The following is a 22,213-nucleotide window of genomic DNA, read 5'->3' as shown; positions in this document are numbered from 1 at the left end:
TGACGTCAATTTAGTATAATGTGAAGCCGTTCCTTCATAGCCACTTATACTGGTTACTATTTAAAACGGAACTCAATCCCGTATACTGTCAGCCGCATTTTTTGACTCAGCATTCAAATGAGTGTATTAAAGTTTTCTAGTTCATTAAAAAAACTTTTGTTGGAGTACTGAAGATGAACAATTGAAAGATTTTACCCCACCAGAAAAACTAAATGCAGCACAAAATGCAAAGCCTTAATACCTGCAAAATCTAGAGAAAAGCTGTTTACGGTAGTTTAAAAAAATATGCAATACATGTTTGTTTTTCCTCACAAGTGTGTTAAAAAAATGCGTAGTAAATTAGTACACACAATGTATAATGTTGCCCCACTTGTATAACAATTTAGACTAATAAATAATTCTACTGTAACTTAAACTGCTAGAAAGAATAAACTAAGAATGTGTCCATTAACACATTTCTTAATGTCTCTATTAAGGAGAAGTCACTTTGTTCAAGTGCCTTTTATAATATAACTATTTTTATATTTTATTACACTAATTCACTAGCAGTACAATAACTCAAAAGGTTTTGTTCATTTTAGTCTTCTTACTATATCAGTGTTGTCAAGGAGCTGGATTGCCTCGACATTCACGTGATGGTGAAGTCTATATTGATGAGCTTCAGCATATTTTTGGATAACTTTGTCAACAAACTCAATGTTAAGGTCCCGATGGAGTTCACAGTTTCGAATGTACCAAGGTTCACAATTTCCCTTAATAGTTTATTCTGGAAGCGTTGTGTGATTTGAATATTTGTTTGTTTGGCATACTTGCTAGTCCACCCGTCGTTTTCTAGGGGGGGACACAGAACCATGCATGTCCAAGGACAAACGAGGCAGTAACACCACAGCACCCTAATCCACGCTTAATGTGAACTATTGCAACATTATTCCTCCACTCCAATTAGGGAATCCACTCCAATTTAAACGCCGTCCACCAAATACATTCCATAGTTATGTCCAATATCTGTCAATAGGTTATTGAAATGTAATTGAGCGTAAAAGGATAGATTTGTCTAGTTTGTGACTAGGTTATTGAAACCGCCGCTAGAGGATCTTCAGTAGATCTACGACCATTCACCATGGTTGGTCGGCAGGCGATCTTCTGGTATACCTGACACAAAGATGGGCAGCGGCTGACGAAAGCAAGGAGGAAGGCCTGACTGTAAGCCTGGATATATCAAGTATGTAATTTATGTAAGCCTATGATCGTGTATGATACAAGGCGCTTCTCTCAAAACATCCATTATTAGGGCTTTCCGAGAGCTTAAGTATGTAGACCTCCAGCTTTCTTACTGGGCTCAGCATACAGGTCGTTGTCAACGGTTATTGCTCGAACCCGAAGCCCGTGAACGCTGGAGTGTGATTGTGAGCTATCTTCTACATTGTTTCTTCTGCATATCAATGATATGTTGGACCCCTCCAACATACATTGCTATGCAGACGACAGCACCGGTAATGCCGTATACACGGGCCATGCATGACTCTCTCAGGAAATTATTGGCCAGTCCCGTGAGAAACTTGTGTCTTCTACCAAGTCCACTCCTGAGAAGGTCGCGGATTGAACCTTGTCCAATTTAACCCCCAATAGACTCTAGTTTGCGCGTTTACCACAAAAAAACCATATGTCGTATCACAGCTGTTCGACAACACTTCCCTTAAAGCCTCACCTAGTATCGGAATACTGGGTCTCGAAATCTCGAGTGATTGCTAATTCCGTGTCATCTGGAGGGCAAAGCCAAATTGTCTTCGAAGAAGCTGGGTGTCATTAATATAGCATGGCAACAATTCAAACCGGCCCACATTCTAGCTCTCCAAAAAGCGTAGTTCTGGCTACATTAGGAGTATTGCTGGTATCTGTGGTCTGGTGCATCCCAGTATCAGCTCGATCCATTTGACCGCATGCTACGCAGAACAGCTCGAATTGTCGGCGACACAGTGCTCGCTTGATGCGTCTTCTACCGCATTTATCACGTGGAGTGCTCCAAAGAGCTCTTTTCCCTGATTCCTGCCGCCAAATTCGACCTTTGCACGGCACGCCATAAATGAGGATATCATCCCCACCATCTGGATGTGCGGCGGTCCTCCACAGTGCGGTTTTCAAGGAACTTTCTTCCACGTATTACAAAACTGTGGAATGAGCTTCCTTGCACGGTGTTTCCAGAATGATACGACGTGCGTACCTTCGAAAAAACCGCTTACACCTTCCTTAATCACCGGCAAAGCTCCTGTGATTCCTCTGGTGTTGCAAGAGAATGAGGGTGGCGGTGATCACTTAACACTAGGTGACCTGCACGTTCGTTTGTCCTCTTTTTCCATAAATAAAATCAGTGATTACAGCACTAATCATGATGCAACAAGGACAGGAAGAAAACAGCTGACACACTTGCAAATAAAACTGTTGTGTGTGGTTTGCAAACAAATTGCGCTTTAAGGTTTAAATTGCGATTTAGTTGCTCTTCCTGGTCTATATCTCAGAGACTCCTGGGGTTAAGTCTATGCAGAAAGTAGTCACTTTAAAGGCAAAAATTATTTCAAAATTCAACAAATAATTCCTAACAGTCATGGTTTTCTGTCATTAAGTTTGATAAAATCATTACCGACTATATTGATGAGAATGTGCCTTGGACACACCACTTGACCGGCCCACCTTGCAAGATAGACAGTCCACAATGTAAATCTGGAGATGTCTTTGGAGATCTGGATCACTTATTTTTTACATTACCTAAATATGATCGAACTTCCTTTTTAGATAGTTTAATATCCATCCGTGTTGCTTTCCCTAGATCTATAAAAACCCATCTGAATACTGTTGATCCTATATTATGTAATATTCTTTCTATATAATTATTTATCAATTATGTAATATAATATATTTACAACAATAGTATTAAATTGTAAATAATGTATAGTACCTAATGTATTTTATCCGTGAATAATAGTTTTCATCAAATTCTTGGTATTTATTTATATACCTACTTATCTATATATTATCTTAAAAAGCACGTACACCTTCCTTAAAGGCCGGCAACGCTCCTGTGATTCCTCTGGTGTTGCAAGAGATTGTGGGCGGCGGTGATCACTTAACAACAGGTGACCCGTACGCTCGTTTGTCCTCCTATTCCATAAAAAAAACATATCAAATATGAAAATTCTAGTTTTGTTACGTCTTTCGGGATTCTTTTCCCTACTAGTGGAATAAATAAAAACACTTCGAAGTAGAACATGCAAGAAAACTTCCAATGTGAAAAGAAAAAAAAATTTAAGCTGGTGGATGTCTCTCAAAACAAAATCTCCAAAAAGGAGTGGAAATTAAAAAAAGGAATGTTATGACAGTTCTGTCATTTGACAGCCGTCATTGTCAAGATAAAGTGATTTTTATAGTAGACACTAGAAATTTCTGATTTCCGTCATAACTTCGCAGTTCGTTCGCATCGATAATAATTATTGTCGATAGGAAATCGTAAGTTGTAACCCGATTATCGAAGTTGAAGTCAGTTTTACTACTATAATTTCAGCAAATCTTTAACAAAATGCAGGGCCTAAGCATTGAGAGTCTCAAGAGGCACAAAGCTGTAAGTAAATTATTATATCAGTGAAAAAAATTGCTTATATAATTAACCTAGAATTGTAAGTTTATCTTGTTGTACCATAACCATACAGTATCAGGTCGAAGCATCATATTGAAAACCAATATATTCATCACTTTTATAAGCTATGCTCATGTTAAGGACTTGTCCGTTTCGTATGGTACTTTCCCAGATTATATCCCTGAACTACAAAATTAGTCGATTTTTGATTGCAGCTGTGTTTGATATTGTAGTATAATTAAACTATATGATGTACTATATTTTGCTAATCTGTGATATATTAATTCATAATAATTGGATGTAGTACACATGAAAATATCCTAATTATAGTTGGTACTCAATTCTCTAAATCTTTCATTATCATGATGAATGATATAGATAAATGTTGTACGGATTTCCTGCAAAATGTTGTGCTTTTTACGATATAATTTATGCCCTCAAATATCATTCCTTGTCATGGTTAAGAAGTATTCTCGAAGTAGACTCCTAATCATCCTACCTAATTGATCATTAGGTGATATAAATTATCATCTAATATAATACATAATTTATAAACTGAAATAGTTTTAAGTGACAATAACAAGCATTTCTATAACCAATTATTATTATTTGATGTTGAAATCAACCTGAAAACAGTGTAATAAAATTTCTTGTGTTTCTATAAAAAATTCAAATAGCCCCAATATATGCCCCAAGCATTAATTTAGTAAATATCTTTAGTAAGTTTCAAAAATCCTACATAAGAATAGTAGGTACATTAAGCTAGATGTGTATGATTGCAGCTGATTCCTTTGTTTGTGTGTGTCGGCCTGGGTTGTGGTGGTGCACTGTTCTACACTGCCCGTTTGGCATTCCGCAACCCTGAGGTCACCTGGAACAGGCGCACTAACCCTGAGCCATGGGAGGAGTACAGGACCAAACAATATAAATTTTACTCTCCCACAAGAGACTACAGCAAGGAAGATTGTCCCGCCCCCAAGTATTAACTTCCTAACTAATTGAGCAGTGTTGTATGTAAAGCTTTAGACTTTTTATTTAATAAATAGAGTTATGAGATAACAAAACTTGGTTTTATTTTATTATTTTCAAAATGTGATCAATAAAATAAACATTAAAGGTTGCAGTGAATTCTGTTAATTTCAAATAAAACATTTGATTCAGTTGCATGTGCAGTATATATTCAATGCATATGTGATCAGTTTTACATCAAACTTAAATCAGAATACTACACATTTAATTATTATAGATAAACCAACAAGCTATACAGATATAACTTCTTAACTATACAAATATAACAAACTATACAATATAGATTATAGAACATTATGAACAGAATAGCCTTCTCAAAGGTATGTATAGCTCTGTTGTATTATTAAAATAATATGAGAATAAAAATGGTAAAGTATTTTAAAGGCTAATTAATATTACAGAGATAATTTATGTTAAATGTGAGTAAATCAAACCAATTAATTTAAAGCATATTATACACAAAAAATGCTTATCAATCACTAATGAACAATGAATGATTTACAACATGAATACTCCAGTAATAGTTAAACTGTAGGAAGTATTTTTTTATGGAATAGGAGGACATACCATACATAGTGTATGGGTCACCTGGTGTTAAGTGATCACCGCCACCCACATTATCTTGCAACACCAGAGGAATCACAAGAGTGTTGCCGGCCTTTAAGGAAGGTGTACGCGCAAAGGTGGAATTCGGCGGCAGGAATCAGGTTAAACAGCTGTTCGGAACATACCCTGTGATAAATGCGGTTGAAGACACACAATGGAGTGACGTCTCTACGCAACGCCAAGTGATCCAGCCGTTCACAGAGCACTGGGTCCCCGACAATTCGAGTTGCTCTGCGTTGCACACGGTCCAATGGATCAGAGACGACAGCAATACTCCATGTGTGGCCGGACCTGCGTTTTTTAGAGCGCTAGAATTTGGGCCGGCTTTAAGTATTGCCGTGCTCTATTAATGACGCCCAGCTTCTTCGAAGCCAATTTGGCTTTGCCCTCCAGATGGCCACAGAATTGGCAATGGCTCGAGATTTCGAGCGGCATCATAGCAATGTATGTTGGAGGTGTCCAACATATCATTCTCAAGGTATACCAAGGGCTGGCGGTTAATTATGCTCTCCATGATTTTGGAGAGCAGGGAGGTAATAGCAATTGGCCTGTAGTTTGCCGGATCCGAACTGTCTCCTTTTTGTAGTAGTTAAAAAACGACAATTTGTAATATGGTTTCTTCTTATTTCTTGTCGACTTTCGGACATACATCTCAGAGTGCATAATAAGTATGATTGTTTATTATTTGGAGATCATCCTCTTTGTGACAATAATAACAATTGCAAACATAGTCTTACCTTATTATGATGTAAAAAATTTTATCATATGGATGTGAATAAAGGTGCAGGTTAAGATAGTATTCGTCCTTTTCTTCTTAGAAGAGCTTGTGCATTATGCAAACCTCACAAAACAAATTAATCAGAAGGATTTGCCCCACTTGTATGGAAAACCGCGAACATTCTACCAATCTTTAAGTCGGGTGCTAAAGATAACATAGATAATTATAGAGAAACCTCTTATTCTACCAAACATTGCAAAATTATTTGTAGTACACTACATCCGTACTTAGGTATTCTACAGAGTCAGCATGGATTTGTTAAGTCAACATCTACTGCGACAAATCTATAATTATACAAAAAAAAATATTTTCGTCTCTAGATCAATGCACTTCTGTAGATAGTATTTATACAGACTTTAGAAAGGCGTTTGGTAAAGTGAATCATTTAATTTTACTTAAAAAATTGTATTATTGCGGACTTGAAGGCTTCTTCAGAGCTTCTCCTCCTACCTCGAATGCAGGCACGGATCAGTTGTTCTCAATGGTTACTTATCTTCTCCCTGCATTGCAAGTCCCTCAAGGTTTACATCTTAGGTCCTTTTCATAAGAGACCTTGAGACGTCAAGGTGAGGTCTTGTGACGACATAACTTTTTTTTGACCATCATATCCAGACTATTTCTAACTGGTAAGCTATTTACCAAATGTTTGGGTTCATGTGCAGAGCTACAAAAAATTTAATTACTGCATTTATACATGACTCTACCTGTAAGTACTTGTTAGGTCACAATTTGAGTATGCATAGGCCATTTGGGATCTATGAATCATACAGAAGTAATTCAGAAGCTATTCAACGTAAATTTACAAAAATTACTTTTTATTGATTAAAACTTGAACAGGAAGAATATCAAGGTCATCTGTCACAATTAAATTAGAACTCTCTGACTGACATCTGGTATTTTAAAACCACGCAAGTTTTGCAAGAAACTTCTTGCCCCGCAAAATCACTTTCATTCCTTCAAAGGTTGGCAACAGATTTCTGGTATTGAGAATGTCCATGGTCGGTTGCTTGAGCACCTCTCTCTCCAGTGAGCCTTTTGCCTGGTATTATATACCTACCAGCTGAACCAAAAGCGCTGAGTGTTAGCCTAATTGAAAAAAAATTATTTGACTTTAATGGAGCAGCCCGGAGTGGGTTTCACATTAATTGATGCTTAACAATTTCGCAAAATCGGTAGTGTTTCTTTTCAAGTAACAATATTAATTGAAAATTAATTAAATTGCTTTAGCCATAGCTCCCATCGGGAGTATTAAAAAAAATATAATTGTCAATATAATGTCGATTTTTTTAGGACGTTGAGCTGATGGTACTTGATACGCCTTGCCCGTTATAATGCAGTGACTTTCAGGATTCTTGAAAAACCCAAATTTGTATTGTATTATCCTGTAATAATAATGGCTATGTTTTGAAATATAAAGTTTTAGGAACTTTATGTAATTATAATTATTATTTCTCAGGTATGTTGCATGTGCACTGACAAGACCAAATATGAGATGCATATTTTAGTACACTTTTATAATTGGTAATCTCAACAGAATTGGATAGGACGCTAATATCAAGAACATTCAACATCTAGTGAGATGACTCATATACAATTAACATAATGATAAATATTGCAATCTGTGAATTCACTTAAATTGTAATGTGCGTGGATTACAAGTAAAACACCAATGGATTGACAAAATTATAATAATATATTAATAGCTTAGCACTCTTACTATTGACACTGATAACAATTATTGTGATCAACGATGAGGTGCTGGTGATTATTATAAATCTGCTAAGACTTATTGTCTTATTTGCTATAATTTGGTTTAAACATTTAATTCTAAATATATAAACATTTTATTACATTAAAAATCATAAGTGAATAATTAAAGAGTTTGTTTCAACAATAAAATTTAATAACCTACATCATAATGTACCTCCATATTCAGTATTTGAGCCTACAACGACCAATAGTCACCTGTATCAGTTTGCACCATTTACGTCTACTGTTTCATCTATTTCACATTTTTATATATATCTAATTATATATCGCCCATACCATATATACTTACTAGAATGATATAAGAAAGTAAAAAATTTTATTGGTAATAAATTATCACAATTAATTTTATATTTATATACAAATAGTGCTGAGAATCATATTAAGAGATGATTTTACATATCAGTAGGTATTATTGTAACCATTAAAGCATTTTATCTACACCCATGCTTTAAATCCTCTGTTAAAGATTCTAAAACAGTTAGCTTATTGCCAACATCAAAACAACCAGTGTCCTAATTACCCATTACATCATCCAAACGAGTGTTGTAATCAAATTCAGTACAATATTACAACACTCGTTTGGATGATGTAAGGGCTACTAGGAATGGCTTTTTTAATGTTAGCAAGCTAACTGTTCCAGAATCTTTTATAGAGGATTCATATTATGGGTGTAGATAAAGTCTTGAATGCAACTGTTGATAATTAGGTATTAAAACATTCATGTGATAGGTACTATTATCAAATTCTGTGTTTTAATACCCCTTATTGCAACAGTTGCATAAATAGTATTTTTACATAAATGCATATGTAATGTAAAAGCTGTTGTAATCGTTGCATGAAGTGTGCAGGTAGTGCTACTGGTAGGGCGGGTGGTAGCCGGGCGCGGGCGGCGGCGGGTATCCGGGCTGCGCGGGGTACTGGTAGGGCTGGTAGGAGGGCGGCAGTGGCGCGCGCACATGGTGCGGGTACGGCAGCGTGGCGTACGGGTTGTACAGCGCGGGCACGGGCGCGTACGACGGGTATGGAGCGCCCGCCACGCCGTACGGCAGCGGCATGCCTGTGGAACATTGCCGTGGCTGTTCATATCTTAATATAATATATAACTTACGTGTCACGTTGATTGTCCGCGATGGACTCCTAAACTAACGAACGGATTTTAATGGGGATTACTTCATGGAGTGCAGTTTAGTCCAACTTGAGAGATAGGATAGTTTTTATTTCGATTTGGGAGTTCGGACTCATAATTATTATTTTTTTCAATATTTGTTTTAGTGACGCACGGTTTGACAGTTCCACTGTGAACCAATTTCATTATAACAACAGGGAGCATTTTTTACGGAATAATTCTTGATGTTTTGAAATATTATTGGCAAATTCCTATAAAACAGTTATTTTTTATTATCTACAGAACAACGCCTGTCTGATCAGCTAGTTGTTATATGTATCTTTATATATACAATTCTTCTGTACGTGTGTTGACCTCCTCTCAAACGACTGGACCGATTAGAATGAATTTTTAGTGAGTGTTCAAGTGGATTCGAGAATGGCTTAGATTCACAATTGAACTCCCTCCTAAACGGTTGGATCGATTTTGATGGTTTTTTTTGTGTTCCAGTGAATTTGAGAATGGTTAAGATACTCAATTCAGTCCATAGATAATAGTCCTGCCTATCCTCTCCTAACAGCTGGACTGATTTTTCAAACTTAAGACGTGTTTACAGGACGTCTGTCGGGTTCGCTAGTATATATTATATATATACTAAACGTTATTCAGTCTTCAGTACCTAAACGACCGAGACTTGCTCGGATTTTTAAGAAGATACAAAACTTGAATAAAAAAAACTAATAAGACATCTGGATTCGAACCCCCTGGTCGCTGAGGATCCTTCCACTGCTTTTCCGATCACCCAATGTTCCCATCTGAGCTATTATAGTCTTGTGCATAGTGGTGAAATTTACCTTTGTGTTCTAATGTTATTGTAGCTGTTTCTCATTAAAACACGGATAAAACTACATTTTTTTTTAATTGAAACCTAGCTAGATCGATTTATTACCAAGTGGTGCCCTATACACCAAATAAATATTGATGGAGCCGTTTCCAAGATTCAGATTATATATAATATATATAGTTAAGAATTGCTCGGTCTGATATAAGATAATATCATTCTCTTATATGTAATTTTACAGAATCATATAATGTACCTTGTGGTTGTGTTGGATAGGGCAGTGCGGCGGCGGCGGGAGGGCCCGCGGTTGGCGGCGGCGGTCGAGGGGGCACCTCCTTCTTGACGGCCGGACTCTACGAGCAATAACACTCAGCGTTGACAAACAATATATATAATATCACAAGTACAGAAGTCTCACTCTGGAAAATCAATTAAAGAAATAGGGACCCTTGCGGCCATACAATAAGGTGTAATTCAGATCGCACAGCGCTATTAATCTACATTTTTAATTGCTTCTCTTTCTATCGCGTGACTCTTAACTATTCTGACGACAACAGGGTTGCCTCATTTATCCAAAACTTATCAACCTAGTATAAGGTCATCTTTTAAAAATTTCTTAAATTTTTCAAAATAATATTCTTTCGTTGTGAAACTGTTAGATGCAGATAGAAATGTATGCGTTGGAAGATCATAACATAGTCAAACCTACTTAGTATAGGAAATGAATAGATAGCTATCATGAATTGTAATTTAATTATAATAATAAGCACTTTAAATTTGATTATTTCAGGGTCTTTAGGAATCTTAAAAAATTTAATTATGGATCGCAATGATCTTTAACATGCTTTGCTTATTTTTTGTTTCTCCATTTTTAAAAGATCGGTCGGACCGGTGAAGTATATGGACATAACTCGCTCGTACGTTGTCGCTTGAGTCTCTACTGGCTGGCCTACTTTGTAGAGGCCGCCTTGTATTCTTACGATTTTGATCCCCTACACTACACGGGGACTTCCCTACACGGGGAGTGAGACAGGCTTGTCGTTGATAAGGAGTACATGTGCCCCACGTGCGTCAGGACAAGGGAGGGACGTACCTCTTGTTGTGGGGGCTCGGGCGCGGGCCTCGGCGGGCCGGCGCGGGACGCCTCCTGCGTGAGGTCCTTCAGGAGCTCTTCCTTCTCCGTCTTACGAGCGAAGCAGAAATCGGACACCTTGTTCTGGAACGCCACCAGCAGCTGCAAAGTGAAATGTTACGTTGTTTGGAATTTCACTTGCCCACAGTCGTCATAATATCTATATTATATTGACCGCCTTATTCATTATAAGACGTTTATAGATAGTAGAAACGTAAGTATATGTCTATATGATAATAGTACATTATGATGCGAGTGAGATAAGTTGCTCATAACCTATACACGGGGTCGTAGATTGCAGCCGAAGACGCAGGCGAGGGCGGACCTCAGCCGAATGTCTAGTGAGCAAGTTACTCACGAGTTACATACATACTTTTCAACATACTTAAGAAAAACAAACATGTTTTGCATAAATAATACGTCTCATGTCTTAAGGTGACGGGCGCAATTGAAGTGCCGCTCAGAATTTTCGGGTTTTTCAAGATTCTTGAGCAGCACTGCATCGTAATGCCCATTGCAATGCAGTGCGGATCAATTACAATCACCTTGAACGTCCCGCGCGATTCGTCTCGTATTATAATTGAAAAAAAAAAAACTATTGCAAAGGTAGGTCACCTGCGTCAGGTCGTTGTAGAACTTGACGCCCTCCTGCAGATTGGCGGTGAGGTCGCGGTAGGCGTCGGCGGCGGCTTGCAGGCGGCCCAGCGCCTCGTCCCGGCCGCTGGCTCCGCCACGAGCTGCCACGAGCGCGGCGTGTGCGGCCCGCAGGCGCTCGGCCAGGCGCTCCTGTGCGGCCAACGTGGCGGCGGCGCGGCGCTGCAGCGGGCCCAGGGCCGCGCCCAGAGCCCCCGCCGACAACGCCGGCTCGTCCAGCGCGCCGTCCGCCGCCAGGGCCGACAGGAACCGCTCCCGCAAGTCCACCGTGCAGTCCTTCAGCTCGCTCTCGATGGCGTCGCGCTCGCTCTTCATCGCCTCCACCTGCACACACCGCATAACGCTCGTTTACAACAATAAGTTTAGCTACTTAAATGCTTTAAATTAAAGATTCTGAAACAGTTAGCTTCTTGCTAACATTAAATGACCCGATGTAATAATAACCATTACATATCCGAACGAGTGTTGTAATGTTGTATTGAATTTCATTACAACACTCCTTTTTTTTCGATCCCTTCCTGCGCAAAGATTCAACAGGCAGCCACATCTCGATGCGTGGTACCTGGATGAAATCCAAAATAAAGAACATTTTCGTTTACCCTACCAAAACGTCGCCCACTGTAAAAAAAGTAGATTATTCGAATCTCCACCATATTTGCTTCAATATTTTCATTGTTTTGTTCACAAAAAATTAGCGATTCAAGTTTTGACAGCACCCCGCCAGATATATTAAACGCTGCAAATTACTACTAAAATAAATAATTCTTACATTAAAAATTAGTTTATTTGTATATGGAAATAGATCAAGCCGAGAGAAGGGGAAATGTCAAATTTGTCTATAGACGCCGCGTTAAACGATCAAACAGCGCGGCGAAGCGGAGATGCGAGTATGCGAAAGACGCGTGGCCCGCGTTGGCGCGCCCTTTTCCCCGTTTACTCCTCCCCGTGCCTCGCTCAGCCAAAAACGTTGCTATAAACACAGCTCACATCTCCTCTCCGCTTTTGTGGATACCGGGCCTTAAGATACCTCGTATGTGAACGTGACAATCAAAAAAATTTTTCTCAATTCCAATCAATAGAACTTGTTTTACCCACAATTGTTTCATAAGACGTGCCTGTCAATTTTATGATAACTACTTTAATCATATTGATATATGTTTTGTAACTCCATAAATAAATTCAAAAGAAACCTTAAAAACAAAATTGATAAATTTAAATGAGTAACATACTTTCGTGTAAGATATAAGCATATCTATACATATTTTTTATACTTTATAAAATTCACTTTCTTACACGTATAATTTATGTATACAAATGCGCCATAACCAGTACATAACACAGGGAACTAAAGGTTTTTATTCACTCATAATTATTACAATAGTTGTATTAAACTATTTGATCCTTATTTAAATATATAAAAAAGTGTGTGTACTTATATATACACACAAAAAGTTATACTTCTTTGGCGTAACAAAGCAAAAATCCTTAAAATTATTTATTACTCCAGCTATTCTACGTTTCTAGAAAGAACAATATTGTAAGAATCTTGCAAAGATGGCTTTGACAATTAATTATTAAATAACGAATACGGCTGTACGGGCTTGAACCCTTTGCCTGTCGCAAACGTCAGAAAATTTTAGGAACCAACTTTACCCCTTTTACTTTTGTGTTACAGTGATGCGCGCGCATCTTAAAATTTCACTCTTATCATTTTTTCGCGTCTAAAGATACTTCTTTGACGCGAAACTTATAAGTATAACTTCAAAACAATCTATCCTCACCCACCCTGGATGTAAGACTCACCTCCGTCATCAGCGCGCGAAGCGTCGCCACCGCATCGGCCGCGGCGTCGCTACCGGCGACGAGTGTCGCGTGCGGCACGCCCGCGTCGATCTCACCCTCGCTCCGGCTCAGCAGCTCGATACTCTACAATAATAGTTATTTATGCAACTGTTGTGTAATAAGGGGTAATAAAACACGAATGTGGCTTTATGCGACAATAGTATCACATGAGTGTTTTGATACCTAATTATTAACAGTTGCATAAAAGACTTTATCTACACCCATAATTTGATAATACCACAATAACCCATAATATGGTAAAAGATTCTGAAGCAGCTGTTAAGCAGCAAGTTAGCTAACTGCTAACACTAAAAAAGCTAGTCCATCACCCAAACAAGTGTTGTAATGAAAACGGATGAGATAATGTTGTACTGAATTTAATTACAACACTCGTTTGGATGATGTAGTGGTTATTAGGAAATTGGGTGTTTTAATGTTGGCATTATTGCCAACTGTTTTAGAATCTTTAATCGAGGATTTAAAGCATGGGTGAAGATAAAAAATTATAAAGCATTCAGTAATCATTATACACATCCTGATGTCGTATTATTTGAATTGATCGCTGATTAATTGTTGTCTACTGAGTGTCATCTGACCCTCGATCATTTGATATATACACGGCATTACCCCAGCCATGTTGAATTGCCGTCTTCGCACGATTAACGAAGGACAATATCAAACCGTGTGGATGTGCGCCACTCACATAATTTTATTTATTTATTTATTAGGAAGACCAACAGCTATTAGCTATCTTATAATTAGCTAATTTAGATAACTGTGAGTCAATTATAGGTTTCCGTCTCCACCTGTAGTGACAGAATAATTAAATTCGCTAATACGAATAAACACTAAAGTATACTACTAATATACATTATTCAGTTAATACATAAGTAAAGATTCAGTGTTATTACATTACTACTTTAAACATAGCACCTTAATACTGTTACTTAAAAGACGCCGGCTTAACTAGACTTAGTTAGGTACTAGTAAGAGGAAGATATAAAAGTGGGTTGAACCTAAGCGGTCTAGACGGGGTTCTGAGTCTAATTAAGCATAAAAGTTCTGGGCAGTAAAAAAAAATCAGGAAGTTATCTTCATGAAAAATATTAAATCAGCGATTTCCCGTCTTTTTTCAATATTAACATTTTTATTTAATAAGTCAGATATACACTGTAACGGTATATGTGAGAGTAAATGGTAACCTCTTTGTGGGTGTTGAACTTGTCGCGCACGATGGCATCGGCCCGCACGGCGTTGTCGATGATCTGCGCGTACTTGGCCGCGTTGGCTCGGAACGACTCGGTGAGTGTGTCGGACGGCGTGCGCGACCACCGCGCTCCGAACTGGGCCCGCAGCGCCGCGTCCGCCTCCGCCTCCTCGCGTAACATGCGCGTCGCCTGCACACATTATATATATTTTAATTTTAAAATATTCTGGCTATCTACTTGTACATGTAAACCTGTTTTATATGGGTCCCTGACCTGCAGTAAAAGGATTTTTTTTATTTTTTATTTATACCTACATTAGACATAATGTTCCCAAGAATTCCTTGACCAGTAACTGCGTGTCTTTACCGCTAGATGGCGGTAAAAATGAAATTCACTATAATAGCTAAAGGCTGAATAAGAAAAAACTATTTTCAATAATAAAAATGTTAAAAAAAATACTAATTATAACATGTATATACCCTATTCTCTATATGGATTGCACGCCCCTGTCCCTGAAGTAACCCTATTTGTATTAGCCGAGCCTTCGATACATGCTTTCGGATATTAAGAAGCAGAATTCACATTTAGAGATATATCTTTTTTTTTGTATTATATCTGCAACCAGTGCCCAAACTTTGAGCAGATGTGTTCGACATCCAGGATTTTTAGGGAAGAGCGGTCATTCGACCTTTCGTCCCTTTCCTTTAAGTCCAATTCGACTATGCTACTTCCCTTGAGTCTCTTTGGATGCTTTAAAGTTAGTAACTCCGCTGCTAATGGGTGAATTGCTAGGCGATCTTTGTTGTTTGAAGTATACTATTTGATTTCTTCCTTTATTGCTTTAAATTTAAGTTCTTCATAAAGTTCATTGTTTTTTTTTACAATAATACAGAGCCCAAAATGGCATCCATGGAAATCTATCGAAAGCCTCATGGTTCCTAAAAAAAAACAATGAATTTCATGAAGATATATCTACAAAGAAAAGGTTCTAATTTTATTATAAAGTCATTGTAAATGATCGCTAGAGGTTTACAAATATCGGTATACCTCGTCCAGGATGTCCCGGTTGCGCTGCAGCAGCTCCGGTAGCTCCGCCATAAGCCTCTGAAGCGCCGCAGTGCCGCCAGCCTCGCGAAGCTCCCGCGCCTTCACGCGGATGGACTCGGGCAGCCCCACTCCACTCTCATTCTCCACGCACGCCGGCAGGCTCAGCGACGCCAGGATGCTGCCGATGTTTAGCGTATGAGAATGTGAAGGTAATTTGGGTACAGTACCTTCAGTTAGCTACAGTACCAGTCAGTACACAGTACAGTTACACAAACACTGATATGAGCTTTCAATGGTAAAAATCGAATGTTATCCAAGTATTTTGTTTAGGTTATATGATATATATTTTTATATATATGAAAAATATTTTTACCTACCCGCAGAATTTCAGATTATTTGGTCGCGGTACGAGTACTATGCGTATACCGCGGCTCTGTCATAAAATAATTAATATTACAATTATTTTGTATGAGTGTAATGAATGTCTGAATTTTCTGTGTTTTAGTGTAATGCCTGATTGTGTTATATTTTAATAGGTATACAAATATGAAATATCATATTTAAATATTTGTTTTGCGTAATATATACATATATCGGCCAGAAGCACCAGCAGTGCTGCGGGTGGATGAGCCGTGCATGAGGCTGACCTGTTGAGCAGCTGCGTGGCGTCTCGCAGCTTGTTGATCTCTGTGTTGACCATCTCGGCCTTCCGCGCGGCGCTGGCCTGCAAGGCCTGCTGGACGGGCGCCGGCATCAGCTTGGCGAACAGGTCGCGGGCGGAGGCCCAGCGCTCCGGCGGCGGCAGCACCTGCGCCACGGCAGCGCGTGCCACGGGCTCCAGCGCGCGAGCGTCGGGGATGCGCTCGTGGTAGATGAAGTCGTTGTCCTTGACGGCGGCGGCCAGCTGCCGAGCAGCCTTCGTCGCCAGGTCCAGCAGCTTGCCACCTGAGCTGCCCTTCAGAAACTCCACCGCCAGCTGCACGCGACTCACATGTACACATCAAACTCATCCGGGAATATTATAGACCCAGCAAACGTTGTATTGCCGATATTGTAACTGTTCATCGTAGATGGGTGAAAATTTTGAAGTTGTATGTATTTTTTAATGCTGACTCATAATAAAACAAATTTAAAAAAAATGTCAAAAAAATTGGCGTGGACCACCCTTAACATTTAGGGGGATGAAAAAGATGATGTCCGATTCTCAGACCTACCCACTATGCACTCAAAATTTCATGAGAATCGGTCAAGCCGTTTCGAAGGAGTTTAACTACAAACAGCGTGACATGAGAATTTTATATATTAGATTGAGAATGATACAATCGCGGTACAATAATAAACTTGTTATGCCTGCTACTCGGTTCAGTTAAGTTCTTTTATTAGGCGATGTGTATACTGTGTGTATATGTGTTACAAAATGATCGCAGAAAATGTAGAAAATAAATGTGTTACGAAATTTAAAAAAACGTTTGTGTGGGAAAGGTTATTATAACATAAATAATTTGCTTAACCTCAGACTAGGAATGAGCGGACACCTTCAGGCTCTTTAATTTTAAATATTTATTGTACCCACGATATTACATTGTAATCCATATTTTTATATAAAAAAGCCCACTGAGTTTCTTGTTCTTCTCAGGTCTGGGACAGTCTATTTGTTTTTGACGTTCAATAAGTGATTTAGTACAAGTATTGGAGTTTGACTATACTTGGAGAATCATCACTATTCATCAAAAACTAATCATCACAGTGCGTAACCATCGCTCAAGAGGTTCAAAAACAAACTAATTTGCTGTAAATCTTCATTCGTATTTCTGTAGGAAGGCCCTGAAGGCTCATATAGTAGGTATACAACTGGTTGCAGTTTGATAAAGTAAATTATTAATTACACATATTAAATTTGAAAACAAAATTTATGAACAATGCGGGACTCGAACCCGCGACCTCTCGCGTTCGCACTTTGCGACTACGCCAGCGGTATCTACTTGGAGCAGCACTCGCAGTGGACACCATTCCTTAATCTAAGGAGGTTTTATTACAAGTTTATACATACTATATGTGAGAAGAGTTTGTCCACAAGCTATTTAGTTTTATTACAGTAAAATATGTCTTTTTGGAGGGGTTGAGTAGATTGACAGCTGAATGTCACACCACACAGATGTGACATAGGAAGCTTAAATGTCAGAGCGCACTGTCACTTCAAAGGTGTTTTGTTGAGGTCCCTAGCGTTGGTCACCTGTAGACGGGCGATCTCCTCCCCTACCGCCTTCCCGGCGCGGCACACCTGCGCCTGGTAGTAGTGCGTGGCGCCGCGGAACAAGGTCTGCTTACTGCTCACCTGTCGGGGGCACACGATCATCGAGCATCGGAATAATAGTGAAAACATGTTCAAAATCAAATAAAAAACATTAAATTCTTTAAAAGGCATAAAAAGCATTAATTTTCTCAAAATTGATTCCTTCAGAATTCTTTTTGATGTCATTTCTAATATACTAGATACTACTACCGCTTCGGAAACAAATGGCGCTCTGAGAGAGAAGAAGCGGCGCAAGAAACTCTCCCAGCATTCTTTTTTGCGCTCTTTTTAATTAAATATACAATATTGTACTGTTATTGCTATTGCTATAAAATAATCATAATCTAGTCCCAGGCTGTCCGATCACTTAGATATTCAGCTGTGGAGTAGTAGGATTTACAACAGAGCCATTTTTTAATAAAACATTTAAATTTATTCATAGATAATGCCTGAACAGTGGCTGGGACTTTATTATAGAAGTGTTTACATTTACCCATAAAGCTAATAATAGCTTTAGAACATTGACTTTCTTCAATGTAATAAATTGTGGAAGTCATGCTTTTAGAGTTAAAAGGCAACTTAGACCAGATTGCTCATCCCCCTGCCCCAAGGTCAGGACCATCACCTTAATAAGGATTTAAGGTAACCTTAATAATACATATTAAGTAAACCTATTAATTCCGATATTATCCAGTTAAGGCTTAATCGGCTACCATCAAATCAGATGATTGAGGGACATCAGCTCAACACAGCTAGCAGCCTGTGGACTTCCTCTGTGGCACTCATGGATACTTACTGCGGGTATCCAGTCTCGTTCCCAGAGGTGTTTGTGGAGCTGGTTCTGCATGGAGCGAAGAGCATCTGTGTACAGCTCCTCACACTGAGCACAAACCTTTGCTACCATGCTCTCTTTCATTTCATCTGCAATTATTGATTTACATACAACAAAGATAGTTCATTTAAAATTTAAAAATTCACTGCCTACAAAATAAATAAAAATAATAGCTGGAGATCAAAACTTTAAACAAAAAATTTTATACTCGTTTTCTGAAGTTGACTATATCAAAAGAGTGGCAGCGCAAAGCAATGTTGACTCGCCTCAAAGTACGATCGTCACTCGCATCCGAGCGGTGGGCAGTGAATGTGTTAATGTATAAAGTATACTAATTTAAAATGAATATGAATTTTCTTTGCAACTTTACCACAACAAAAAAGACAAACCACAAACTTTACTACTTTATAAAACAAGTCCCCACTATATCTGTTTGTGATAAAATTAAGAACTACTGAACTAGTTTAAATATGGTTTTCACTAAAAGATGGAGCGATTCATTAGGAATTTATTTATTTATTAATAGGACAACCAGTAGTTGTTACCTTCTAATACGCTTAAAATATATCAAATATTAACAAATAATTAGTTGTATGTACAACAAATTAAGGTGTCACAACATGCACAGTCCTTGCTTCCGTGACACCAAGAAAACAATTATATAAAATAAAGCAAAACTTATAAAATCAAGATACGAAATACGGATTTGAAAGGAAGAAAAAAAAAAAGAAGAATATTAATCATTTGGCACCTAACAATCTCGTAATATTATTTTTAGATGACCGGTGATCCACTGTGTTTATATTGTATTAATTATATATCCTTGTCTGGCACCCAAAGTGCAGATCATGCTTAGTTTGGGGCTAAATAATTAGTGTGATTGTGATGGTAATAATTATTATTACTGAATTGTCTTTTAAATTGAATCTAGATCCTATAAGACAATGTGACATACCTCTCATACATTTGTAAGCTATCACTTCCTGAGCCTGAGCAAGCATAAGCTGCGAGATTGTGTTCAATGTTTCTGGGTTGAGGTCTGGTGTGGTCTCCTGGTGCACAGCCAACATTACATTGCCTTTCAGATAGGCAAATATACCTGCTGCTTGCTGTCAAACAAATATTTGTAACAATCACATCATATCTCCAAACAATAATTAAGATATGTTTTTAAACTTTTATCATCGCAGAACTTTAACATTGTTATAATGACAGGTACTATTGCAGCTCCGCCAATGACATGAACAGGATCGAAATATTGGCATCAAATTAATAAAATATATATTTTGAGTACCCATCAACTGAATATCTATTCCGTACAGTTGACAGTAAGAGTCTGAAGTATCTTTAAATTATTATCATTAAGTATACTCTGTTCTACAATTTCTGGATCTCACCTACAATAAAGCTTATTTTAATTTAGATATGTTTTGCTTGTCCAAAGTACAGCTAAAAAAAGAAATAAGAAATATACATCGACTGCAATGATTATCCACACACACACATACTACATACACCCTCAAATACATGCACACACACTCCTGTAACCTTATTTTGTAAAGTTTATTTTCTAAGTGGCTTATTATAGTAATTGTAAATATTTTGTTATCTTATTCTGGCTTGTTTAAATCATAAAATGTTACTTCTTTTGTTTAATACCTATATACTGTAATCAGTTTTGGCCTTATTTTTCTACTTTATATTATAATATTGTATATAAATTGTGACCCTGTCGATTACATGAAAATAAATAAATAAATAAATATGATAGAATACATACCTGAAGCATTTTAGCAGCAAGTTTCAATGACTCCTCTGTATCCAGTGTTTGCTGAGCTGCTATGGCACTTTGCATTGCTCCAATATTAAACAGGATACAAATGCGCTCATATGCCAGTGAGCTGATAGCTTCAAGTATAAGGGTAGAAAGAATTTATTAGATTAGAAGCCATTTATTAATACCTAAGAAATTATATAATAGTGTAATACTTTTAAAAATCTTACTTAGACTCATCCGACCTCCAAATATTGACCCTCTATCAAAAGCATCTTTCCACTTGAAAGGAATCTGAACCTCTTGCGGTGGTATCTTACTTTCCAGGGAGACCAACTGATCATAGTAGCTGCAAGTTTAAATGAGTTCATTTTGTCAATCTTTTAATCTATCCTAGTTTGTTAAGTTAACGTGGTGATTCAACAACAAATGAGTCATTACCTGTAGAGATCGTCAAGAGATGACTTCTCGAACACTTTCCAAATAGCATTTGTGCGCAGGCGGCTAAGTTCGGTAATGGCATCTCCAATATCTTCAGCTCCTTCATTGTATGTGGACTGTATCAAGTTTTTTAACGGTTTCACGATATCTACGTCCGAGGACTTTTTAAACGGAACAACTAGCAATTCAGCCATTTCTGTGCCTGAATTGCAAAAAAAACATTTAGAGTACCTAACAAGTTAGAATTGTTTTGACTTTGAGTGTGACTTAATGACAAATAATAAATCAAAGTCATTATTGTTAACTTTTTTAATCTATTTGTCCCGTCCGATCGAGGCAATGGTCATACAACCGTTCAAAGTTTTGCTATGCAAATGTCAGACTAAACAGCCTCGCCGAAAGCATGGCTTGGATCAATGAGGTAGAATGCTTAGAATATTGACAAATTCTAATTAACTATTCTAAGAATAATTAATTAACTATTCTAAGAATAATTAATTAACTATTCTAGAGACGACTAGAAGACTAAGGGTAGAATGTAAGGATGAAAACATCAGCGAACTAAAATACTCTACAATCATACTTCCAATCCTTCAAAAGAGTATTGCTGAGATGAATTGACTTTCAACAATAAGCCATTGATTAATTATTAAGTATAATTATAATTATAATTAAGTAAAATAATAAACATCATAATAGTGTTATATTTTATTAATTCACTTTTAGTATAGTAATACCTATTTTAAATTGTAGATGTAGGTTGTATTTGTATACCGTAGTCGCTGTCCGTGCTGCGAAACATGGTGCCCACTGAAAATCAGTTTCGAGCCTTCAGACGCACATCAGACGGCTCGACATATGCTGAGTGAGCCTTCGGTTGGCTATACTAAAGTGATTGCACTGCTCCTCAATGTTATTGTTCTTCGAATCATCTACGATCAAGTCATTTGCGATGGGCTTGATTCTATGACATTGAGTAGATATGTGGGTTCTCTTCGCATTTTCTACCGCATGTATAATAAGCAGTCTTCTATTCGATTTATTTTACGGAAAGTTTTAATATCATCGGCGTACACCAGCTACTCTCATCCGATTTTGAATAATAAATCATTTTAAAAATGCGGATGATGCCCCCAATTTTATAAAAATTCACACGCTTAGTACCTACTACGAAGAATTTATTAAAGAGTTAATAATTTTATTAATTATTGACATACCTAATAAATATTATCC

General features: G+C 37.7%; 2 protein-coding genes across 2 annotated transcripts; one reads left to right on the top strand and one right to left on the bottom strand.

Moving 5' to 3' along the window:
* The first annotated feature begins 3,436 nt into the window (after window positions 1–3,436).
* Window positions 3,437–4,692, top strand: LOC126974393 (cytochrome c oxidase subunit NDUFA4). The gene is made up of 2 exons (XM_050821872.1): window positions 3,437–3,613; window positions 4,411–4,692. Exons 1-2 carry the CDS (start codon window positions 3,572–3,574, stop codon window positions 4,612–4,614), a joined length of 246 nt encoding a protein of 81 aa, XP_050677829.1. The 5' UTR covers window positions 3,437–3,571; the 3' UTR covers window positions 4,615–4,692.
* A 3,019-nt stretch (window positions 4,693–7,711) lies between these two features.
* On the bottom strand, window positions 7,712–21,258 carry LOC126974366 (programmed cell death 6-interacting protein). Its single transcript, XM_050821831.1, has 14 exons — window positions 20,981–21,258; window positions 20,770–20,888; window positions 20,546–20,673; window positions 19,721–19,874; window positions 18,730–18,854; window positions 17,874–17,975; window positions 16,288–16,616; window positions 15,641–15,818; window positions 14,588–14,782; window positions 13,347–13,469; window positions 11,505–11,867; window positions 10,851–10,991; window positions 10,014–10,110; window positions 7,712–8,868 (listed from the first exon to the last, which is right to left on the bottom strand). Exons 1-14 carry the CDS (start codon window positions 21,172–21,174, stop codon window positions 8,666–8,668), a joined length of 2,451 nt encoding a protein of 816 aa, XP_050677788.1. The 5' UTR covers window positions 21,175–21,258; the 3' UTR covers window positions 7,712–8,665.
* Window positions 21,259–22,213: the final 955 nt, after the last annotated feature.

Source organism: Leptidea sinapis, chromosome 32, assembly GCF_905404315.1.
Source record: "Leptidea sinapis chromosome 32, ilLepSina1.1, whole genome shotgun sequence".
Taxonomy (NCBI): Eukaryota; Metazoa; Arthropoda; class Insecta; order Lepidoptera; family Pieridae; genus Leptidea; species Leptidea sinapis.
Note: the sequence above shows the minus strand (reverse complement) of the source record. Positions and strands in the feature narration are given on the sequence as shown.

Excerpts from the sequence above, each read along its gene's own strand:
- LOC126974366 (XM_050821831.1), bottom strand. The coding sequence starts at position 21,174 with ATGGCTGAATTGCTAGTTGTTCCGTTTAAAAAGTCCTCGGACGTAGAT. Across the intron at positions 20,889-20,980 it reads TCTCTTGACGATCTCTACAG|CTACTATGATCAGTTGGTCT; the intron begins GTAATGACTCAT and ends TTAAACTTGCAG. Across the intron at positions 14,783-15,640 it reads ACCGGGACATCCTGGACGAG|GCGACGCGCATGTTACGCGA; the intron begins GTATACCGATAT and ends TAATGTGTGCAG.
- LOC126974393 (XM_050821872.1), top strand. The coding sequence starts at position 3,572 with ATGCAGGGCCTAAGCATTGAGAGTCTCAAGAGGCACAAAGCT. Across the intron at positions 3,614-4,410 it reads GTCTCAAGAGGCACAAAGCT|CTGATTCCTTTGTTTGTGTG; the intron begins GTAAGTAAATTA and ends GTATGATTGCAG.